Source organism: Balaenoptera musculus, chromosome 6 (assembly GCF_009873245.2).
Source record: "Balaenoptera musculus isolate JJ_BM4_2016_0621 chromosome 6, mBalMus1.pri.v3, whole genome shotgun sequence".
NCBI classification, from domain to species: Eukaryota; Metazoa; Chordata; class Mammalia; order Artiodactyla; family Balaenopteridae; genus Balaenoptera; species Balaenoptera musculus.
This window is the reverse complement of record NC_045790.1, coordinates 10,350,954-10,360,517: the sequence shown is the minus strand read 5'-3', so window position 1 is coordinate 10,360,517 and position 9,564 is coordinate 10,350,954. Positions and strand designations below refer to the sequence as shown.

At 54.1% G+C, this 9,564-nt stretch overlaps 1 protein-coding gene across 4 annotated transcripts in view; it reads right to left on the bottom strand.

Annotated features, from left to right (window-relative positions):
• Nucleotides 1–2,311: 2,311 nt before the first annotated feature.
• ZNF395 (zinc finger protein 395) overlaps nt 2,312–9,564 on the bottom strand; it is a 40,482-nt gene continuing 33,229 nt past the window's right edge. For 2 of the 4 annotated variants that reach the window (XM_036855308.1, XM_036855306.1), the window contains exons 6-10: nt 9,369–9,469; nt 8,380–8,659; nt 6,943–7,035; nt 5,985–6,088; nt 2,312–5,758 (exon numbers count right to left, since the gene is read on the bottom strand). In XM_036855308.1, the coding sequence (XP_036711203.1) occupies nt 5,647–5,758; nt 5,985–6,088; nt 6,943–7,035; nt 8,380–8,659; nt 9,369–9,469 (690 nt within the window). In that variant the 3' untranslated portion in view covers nt 2,312–5,646. The remainder of the gene's footprint in view (nt 5,759–5,984; nt 6,089–6,942; nt 7,036–8,379; nt 8,660–9,368; nt 9,470–9,564) is intronic. The other 2 variants (XM_036855305.1, XM_036855307.1) reach the window with 1 other exon arrangement.

The following is a 9,564-nucleotide window of genomic DNA, read 5'->3' as shown; positions in this document are numbered from 1 at the left end:
ACTGGTTGGCTGTTTTTTTTTGTTGTCGTTTTTTATAAATGTGTTTATTTTTTATTTTATTTATTTATTTTTGGCTGCATTGGGTCTTCGTTGCTGCGCACGGGCTTTCTCTAGTTGTGGTGTGCGGGCTTCTCATTGAGGTGGCTTCTCTTGTTGAGGAGCATGGACTCTAGGTGTGCGGGCTTCAGTAGTTGTGGCATGCAGGCTCAGCAGTTGTGGTGCATGGGCTTCGTTGCTCGGCGGTATGTGGGATCTTCCCGTACCAGGGCTCGAACCACAGTCCCCTGCGTTGGCAGGCGGATTCTTAACCACTGCGCCACCAGGGAGGCCCTGGTTGGCTGTTTTTAAGTGAAGTAAGTGAGAAGCACAGATGCCGGACACACGGTCAGAGCTGCCTCTCCTGGGAGGCAGAGGCAAAAAGAGAGAGGCTCTGCTTTATGTAAAGTGTGACGGGCGAGATACATGAGCAGAAACGCCGCGACTGTGCTGGGTCCCCAGATGCAAGCCCACAGCTGCGTGATTGGACCGGGCGGGATGGCGGGGGCCAGGTTGCTGGGCACCACCCCCAGTTTCTGACTCACTAGAAATTTGCATTTTTAACAAGTTCCAGGTGATGTAGAGCCTGCGGGTTTGGGACCCCCGGATTGGGTCGCAATTAACACGAAACATGTTACGATGTGTAATCAGTTCAGCCAAGAAACCTCGGGTCCACCCAAACGGAGTGCCTGCAGAGAGTCAAACATCTACAGAAGTAGACGGGGCCGTGGGAAATCAGTAAGGGAGGGAGGATAAGGCTCTCTGTTGGGGAACTGGGGGGCCCTGGTGAGCGATTACTGGATCCCAGTGAGAACTGTAGCTCCCTCTAGCGGTCAGTAGGGAAACAGCCACTCACTGTGCAGGGCAGTAAAGGGCAGCGAGATCCAAATACCCCAACTCCTCTCCTCCGTCCCTTCCAACTCCAGCCTGTTGTCTCCAGTTGGTCAAACCCAACTGGAAGCCAGAAAGTTAGGGAGTCCTCAGATGCAGCCACAAAGGTAGGCCTGGGAGGGCCCAGGGCCGCAATCGGACAATGTCCAGCCCAAAGGCAGTAAACTGATTTAAAGGAGGGATGGGGGAAGGGGGTCAAACTGCAACAGAGCAATGATTCTATTGGGGCTTTCTTAGAGAAGTGGGGCAAGGACAAGGGAAGGGGGAGAAAGGAGCCCTCTGTTCTACCCCAAGGTGAGGAAAAGGCCAAGGACAACCTCCTCCACAGGCTGCTGAGCTTGACGGACTTCGGCGGTAATCTAATCCCTGGGTCTTCTCCAAGTGGCCTCACCCTCCCCACTGGGTGCTGTTAGGGGGCCCTAGAACCCCCTCCCAGAGATGCCTCACCGTCCCAGAAACGCCTCCAATTTCGTAAAGCAGTCCCTGAGCTACCAGAACGAGACATAGCTTTCTGCACCAGCTCCCCTCCCACCCACGCCAGCTCTGAACCAGCTACGTGGGCCATCATAGGACACGGAACCGATGAATTCAGGGAGCAGCCCATGTCACTCCCTAGCGTCAGAGCTCACTCCATAAGCCGAATGTGACTCATTTTCTCCTTAGTCTCTTGCCCACTCCCCAACAAACTCAGGTACACAGCCAGGAACATCTCCCTGTTGTCAATACAAGCAGGAGAGAAAATGGTTACTTCCTAAAGCAAGAAAGTAACTGACATAGAAAGTCAAAGAATAGTGGTTGCTTTTATGCGGAAGAGAGGAGTGGCACTTTGCTTGAGGTACAAAGGCAATTTCTGGAATGCTGGCAGTGATCTGTTTCTTGAATGACTGGTAGATACTTTGGTGTTTGCTTTGTGATAAATCATTAAACTGTAAAAATAAAAATTGGAGACCAAAAAGAAAAAAAAAAAAGAAAATGGTTACTTCCTAGATTATAATCCTAGTGCCATTATTTCCCAGATGACGACTTTGGTCAAGTTTTGTAACCTCTGGGCCTCACCCTCCTCATCTGTAAAATGGGAATGATGAAAAGAAGAAAATAAATTAAATTAAATTAATAAAATAAATTTTAAAAATAAAAAATTTTTAAAATAAAATAAAATAAATTAAATAAAATAAAAACGGGACTGACAATAGTAACTCTTTAGTGGGTTATTCAGGTAATCCATGTAAGCAATTGGCTGGGTCCCTGATAATGTTGCCTGTTGTTATTATAAGCAAATGAGTGTGTATGCTTCGCCCCCAGGGCTATCACTTGTTTAACACCAAGGACAATGATATCTTATCCTTTGTAGGGGGAGAGGGCAAAGGGACAGGCACACATTAAATCAGACAATGTACCATTTTATTCCTTATAAAATATATTTCATATTGTTGCTGTAAAAACATTACATTTCACATTTTTAAAAAAATTTTTTGACAGTAAAAATAATACTTGGAAGACAGCTGGGGGAAAAGGCGCCAATAAGACAAGTTCACAGATGGGATTTGTCTCCCTCTTCTCCTTTTTTTTTTTATTTGCCCCTGGTAAAGTCAGAACCTGGGAGGACCAGAAAGTAACAGGACAGATTTCTTCAAACAAATCAGAGTTTCCACATCCAAATTCATTACGTCCTCCAAGAAGTCGAGCCGTGGGCCGACTGCAACAATGAGGACGTCGCTCAGAATGCCTCCTGAAATTACACAATTGCTTTCACAGCCGGCTTAGAAGTCAGATCATTAAATCCAAGCCATTTTACTAGCACGTTGGTCCTTATGCTTTGCACCTGTGACCTCATTTGCCCACAGCTACTATTCGCCGGTCTCTCTCTGCACTGAATGCACAAGCACGTGTGCAGATTTGGTATCATTAAGGCTGTTCAGAGCAGGCACCACAGACTCCAAAGGTACTTCCAGAAATATTCTGAATAAGGGAAACGTCCCTGGAATACAGAGTTTCCCAAGACACCTGCTTTTGCCGATCCGTCCTGTTAGGTTCCAGTGCGCACCTGTGGCCTCTTACCTCCTATCAGATTCTGCCGCCCGGGTGGGCCGGGAAGGAGGGAGAGATACAGAGATGAAGAAAACAGGCGTGATAGCGGGATCAGTTCACAAACCCCCACCCCCACCCCCGAGAAGAGACGAATGGGACAACCCCAGGACAGACCACACGTCAAGAACCAACACGATAGCCACAGATGGGGCAGCTGGAGGAGGGCGGCCAGAGGAGGCCACCGCCTCCAGAAAGGAGGCAGGAGCGAATGCTGACGGGGAAAGCCGCACCAGAACATTAAAGAAAAACAGACCTCAGCTTTTAAATCGTTGCATCAGTTTCTTCTCTCTTCCTTTTCTGCCCTGTGCACCAGTGACATAAGAAGCCTGCCTTACTTAGACAAAATCTTTATATCCAGTTATATCTACACGGTCCAAACTGAGGGGGAAATTAAAACAGCTTTTCTGAAGGCGAGACCCAGCAAGAGCTCTGATTAAGAAGGGAAGGGAAGAGGCTGCTGGGCTGAGCCTCCCCCCACGCCCATCTCAGAAGCCCCTTCCCCCCTCGGGGAGGACCTGCAGATACACGGGTGGGAAGTGAGGTGTCAGCACAGCAACACCCTGCATTAGCTTTTAATCAGGGAGCTTGAAGGGGCAGCAGGAAGAACCCAGGGCACCTCTTGCTGGCCTGGTTTCAAGCTTTACCAAGGGACAGAATTCCACATAACATTTTTCTTTTTTTGACTAAATGATAAAAATACACCCCATCACCACCAAAAACACTCATGCATAAGAGTGTCTTTCCCTTCTGTCACCAAACCCAGGTCACTATCACCCTTCACAACATCACAGCCCTATTCTCATGTTTGCAACACTCGGAAACCTGCACGTTTGCAGGTGTGTCTCGGACTGAAAGGCATCTGCACGGTTCCTGCTTCAGCAGCCAGATGATCCCACCTGGACCAGGAGGACAGCCTCGCTCACAGCCAAGGGCTGGACGCCGCTGTGCAGGCCCCAGAGGGGTGGCCTGCTGGGATTCCCTGAGCCCCTGACATCTGGGACGCAGGCCCTGAGGAGTCCCCAGACCAGCCCCGCTCAGAAGAAAGGTGAGGCTTCCAGACAAAAACACGCCCTCCCCTCAGCCCAGCTCACCCAGCCTTGATCCATCACTGGCTGGCACGGCGCGGAACCCCCCTCTTCTCCCTCAACAAGAAGAGCTTGGCTTATTTACCTCCCAAGCATCGCAATCCGGGCTCCCCTTCGTTCCCGAGGTCTCCAGAAGCGCCAGCACCTGCTAAATCAACCCTGGTGCCCCTCACGTGACCTCCTCAGGATCCTAACTTCCTGCGTCCTGCCGGCAGGCAGAAACGGCGCTCAGCAGGTATCTGGGAAGGTGACACTGTATCCAAGTGCCCCTCCCCATCACACTGACTGGACCAACCAGAAGTCTCCTGCACTGACTGAAGAGTCCGGTCCTACTTGTCACCTCAGGAAGGAGACCAGATGGTCCCCAAAGGGGCAGGCGAGCCAGTGGACCCTTTGGGGACCACTCAACACCCTCTCACAATGGGGGAAGCTGCCACCTACCTTTCAGTCTGTTCTCTCTGCCAGCCCAGCCCTGCGGCCTTGGAGGGACATGGGAAAATCCCTGGTGAAACCAGAGACAAAGAGGAACCTACCTCAGGGCAGGGTCTCTCAGCCAAACAGAAGGGATCTTTACTCAGAAAGAGGCTTCTGAATACACCGTAACAGAAAACAAAGTGTTTCCGGGGTGTCTTCCAGAGCTGGGGGGAGTTGATTCACTCGGGGAACAGGGGACAACTCTCACAAATACTATACCCTCTGGTCTCTCCTCAAGGAAAGAGGAAAGAGTGATCAAGGTAGTGTTGAACTGCCACACCGCACAACGTGAATTCGTTTGAGCCTTTTGGCTCAGTTATTTGGGGACAGTCTTTACAAACCTACGAGGAGTCTGGGCTTGGAGAGGAAGCCATACAATATCTGTTGGGCTGCAACTCAGCGTCAGGGAGCCCAGATTCAAACAGTCGTCACCAGGAAAATGGTTTTCCTTCGACTTCCACGGAAGCTGACTGGCGAGGACGAGGTCTCCCTTCCCCCAGGTTCGGGCGGAGAAGAGGGCCGGCTGCACCTTACAAAGCCCCCAGATTCCCCCCACTCTCCCCCCCCCCAGCCTCGGTAGGTCCTGCTCTCTGAGTCATCAGCCAGAAATTTCTTTCTTTCTTCCTTTTTTTTTTTTTTTTTAAAGAAAAGTAAATCCATCTTGCTCACCGTCCCTTCTGGAAGAGTGGAGAAAGCAGAGAATTCACCACCTCAGCAGGAAACAGAACGAGCTGTTCCATACGTACAAACTAATCCCCTAGGGAGGCGGGCTTGGGGGAGGGGAGCGGAATCAGTTCTTTGGTCTCTGGTTCGCTGCAGAATACCCTTGGTCAGTTTTGGCTCTCTTCTATTTTAGGGGGAAAAAAATATTTTTGTGGGTTTTTTTTTTGTTTTTTTTTGTTTTTTTTGAATAAAACGTTCCCGCGAGGGAGGGAAAAACGTTTTAAGTATTAAACCTTAGCCAATAGAGCCCAAACTCCCAATGTCCACGCTTTAGCTTTTAGGTCCCTGCTGAGGGCTTAGGACGCGGCTGCCTCTGTCCTCTGGCCGTCGGGCAGGGCTGCGGGACAGTTCAGTCCAGGAAGCGCTGGCAGGCCTTCTTCCAGCGGCAGGCTGTGCACCACTGGTCCCGGTGCTCGATGCCGTACACCTTGCGGCACTTCTTAGCCTCCCCGCGGGCTTTCCTGCGAGACGGAGCAACGAGGGGACGGTCACGTGCTGGCCGGAGCGCGGCCGGGCCCGAGGCTGAGCCAGAAGCGGTGGCGGGAAGGGGTGGGAGCCACCGGGACCAGAGGACCAGCTGCCTCCCCACCCCCCGCACCCAGGGTGGTTCCCTGGGACTGACCCTGCGGACGAGGGTCGGGCGGGGACCGAAGCCAGAAGGGAGGCCACGGGAGCAGACGGTCTCACCTGGTGCTGCTCTGGGCCCGGGGTGAAGAAGTGACAATCAGGTGAGATTTCATGGCGGGTGGAGGCTGCTGGGGCTCGCTGAAGCTGAGCGACCGGCTCCGGACCTGGGCACAGGGGGGAAGGGCCGTGAGCACGAGGGCGGACGTGCAAGGTGAGACGACCATCCCAAGGGACAGCCGGCCACACCCGCCTTGTGCCAGGAGGCCTTCTCTGGAAGGACATTCCGGGCAGAGGTGAGCAGGGACCAGCTAGGGAGGGGAGGCGGAGAGGGAGGAGCCGGCCTGGAAAGCCACACTCCCGCTGGGAGTAAGGAGCCACTTGGCCTGGCCACCTTGCGGACTGCTCCCTGCAGATGTGGATGGAGCCACCATATGTGGGACAAAAGGAGGAACGGCCCTGCCTCAACGGCACCTCCAAGGCACGTGGGTTTTACAACGTGTGATGCCTTCCTGCAGGAGATGTTTCAGACTGGAACCCACCAAGCGTGGTTCAAAAGGACTTCCGATGTATTTTAGTTCAGAGGCGAGCCACCTAAGGCGCTGGTCCCCAGTAGCCTGGGGACCTCTGATCCACCCGCACAGCCCACCCACAAGCTCCTCTCTCCTTTCCCACCCGCCCTCTTCCTCTCCAGCTTTCCCGCCTTCTCTCCCTTCTCCTCTCAGCATTAAAACCTTACCAAGCACGCACAGATGCTCACGGCTAAATAGGGCACGGACCCCGCCCGGCCCCGTGATCTTCTTGGCAATCAACTTGCTTGATCTGCGTGCTCCTCTGCAGGTGCCCCCCTCCCACCTTCTACAGGAGCCTGTGACCCGCTGGGGGTGGAGGGGGGGGCGAGCTGGGGGGCGAGGGCACACAGACCTTCGAGAAGCTGGGGTACAGGGGGCGTGCGCGGGGAGGCAGCCTCCGGCACCGGGTCCCTGGAAGTGCTGACGGGCTCAGAGCTGGGCACACTCACCGGAGAGAGGGAGGAGGCTGTAGAGGGGGCAGCGGCCCAGCTAATACTGGTGTAGATGTGCGGTGACACGGGGATCTGGAAGGACGGCAGGGCCTGCCGGAGATCAGAGAGCGTCAGCCTGGGCCGCAGCTCAGGAAGCCTTCGGGGCCCAGCCCTCCCCCCGTGACCTCACGGTCTGCAGCAGCAGGTGCACCTCGGACCAGGAAATTCTGGGACACCCCGAAATGCTCTTCCAAAGAGAAACAGGAGAGTACCGACTCCGTGGAGTCGCCTGAGTCTCAGGCTCCAATCTTTTTTGGAGCCCTCCTCTCGGAGCTGGTGCACATGCCAGCCTCATGACTTAATCATCTCCGCGGATTAATTTCTTGGCTGGATCACCCACCAAGCACATGCTCGAGGCAGTTTCCCCCAAGAAGTCCAAAAGCCTTCCGAGTGGGAGCTTCTGGGGCTGCGCTAAGGGTCTGGCGTCCCCAGGCAACCGCGTGGAAGCGGCAGGTCCAGGTTGAGGGTTGTTTGTAAAAACACCAGCCGCCCTCTCCAGGCCCCATCTCACAGAGTTGGCCGGCTGCCCGAAGGGCCACCTGAGGTTGGCCCAACATGAAATAGCTAAGCAGCCACTCATTCTAATGAGCAGGAGAGATGCCTCGATCTGTAAAGGCTTTCTGATGGGAAACACTGCTTTTTAATTACAAACTTGCAGATCAGCCTAGAGTCGGATAAAACCAAGCTGTAGGCATACAAGGATTTTAAGAAAAACCAACACGTGGCAAGCAGGGTGTTCAGTACCTGCTACGTGCAGTAAAGACCATCCTAATGCCACTCCCTCCATGACAGCTTTACCAACCCCACAGGCATAGTAGCTTGGTCTTTCCTGTACCCACAACAATTTCTTATGCCTCCAGTAAGATACTTTGATTACTTATTATAATTAACCATAGTTACCCATTCATTTCTCTCTCCAGCTAAAGCACACACTTCACAAGGTCAGGAACTATGTCTTATTCTAACCGTAAAGCTTAGCCCGAGGCTTAGTAGGTATTCAAAAAACTCAGTGCCAGGTTATTTCTTAACACAATTCTAGGAACTGGGGATCTGCTTTGGGAAACCCAACTACACTATTCTATCCCCTTTTATAGCCAGCGATGTACCAATTCCCCAGCCCAAATCCATCAGCCTGGTTACCCAGGGATTCATCCAGATTTCTCATAACCGCTCATGACGGCCACTGAGGTAGAACTCTGGAATCCCCATATTTATCGAGCGTGAAGTCATTTTTCTTTTCTTCTTTGTAGAAGTCAGAGATTAGTGATGCAGCCAAAGGACTCGGCCTTCAGCCGGGGTGGCCAGCGGCCCGTGATCAGGCTGCCCAGTGACAGTCGGACGCTGAATGTCCTCACGGCCACCAGACTGAGCTCCCAGCAGGTCCCCACCCTGTACCTGGTATGCATGGTCGGCCTGAATGTGCCAGAAGGAGCCAGGAGCTGACTTGCTGAGAGCACCGGAGGGCAGGTAGGACTCCAGGCCAGGGTGATCTGGGCCTGAGGACTGGGCTTTGGGAGGAGGCGGAGGGAGAATGGCAAGGGGCGGGCTGGTCAGGCTGGGGCTGGGAGCCGGGTCGGCGGCGGGGCCGCCAGCGGCAGCAGCTTCCTCCTTCGTCTGCACCTCTGTGTAGTAGAAATCCTCCTCCCGCTTGAACTGGCCGGAGTCCACGCTGTCCCTGCGCGGGAGGGAGACGCACTGATGACCAGGGACACGCTGCCTCGGTCCAAACACAGGGGAGAGTGAGGCGCGAGGGGAGCACTTGCCCAGGGCCACCTGGCAAGTCTGGGAAGAAGGCCAGCAGGACACCCGGGAGCCCTGCTCCTGACGTGGGCTCGCAGGGGACTCCATGCTGGCCCGTCAACGGGAACTGTTTTCCCCATCACTGAAGGCTTCTCCTCCCGCAAGACCTGACTCTGATCTCCGCCCCGGGTCCTCTCCAGGCCCCACCCACTCGCAGTTGCTCTCCTTCAGGGAAAGGGCTCTGAGTCAGTTTCCTTGGCCGTAAGCTGCCCCAGCTCCAGGGAGTCAGTGCAAAGGGAGCCCTGGCTTCCCGAGGGGAAGCTACAAGCTCTCACCAATCGCCCTCTATCTGTCCAGAACTGAAACACCTTCCTTCCTACAGTGAGGTGAGAAGACACAACGGCAAGGTGGAGAGAGCTCCCTTCCCATCAACAGCATCAACATCCACTACTGCAGGAGGGGTCTCCTTCCCGGCAAAGATCTCTTTCCAAGGGGCTGTTTTGCAGGGCACAAGGCCGGGGACAGGTGGCATCCTCAGCCGGCCAGTTTCTCAGAGGCATTCAGGACTGCGAGTCTCGGGGAATCGGCAGGTGGAGGAAGCCTGAACGGCACCCTCAGCAGAGGGGCCCTGGGCTCGTACCTACCCCAGGTGGAGGGCTTTGACGTGGCGCTTGATGCCCACGATGGAGCGCAGGACTTTGCCACAGTTGGGCCACAGGCACTTGTACATCACCTTCACCGAGTTCTGGGGGAAAGGAAGACGTGGTAAGGGGGACGTGTCCTCCCCTTCAGCCCCCTCCCAGCCTCACCCAGTGGGGGCTTTAGCTGCCTTCGAACAGG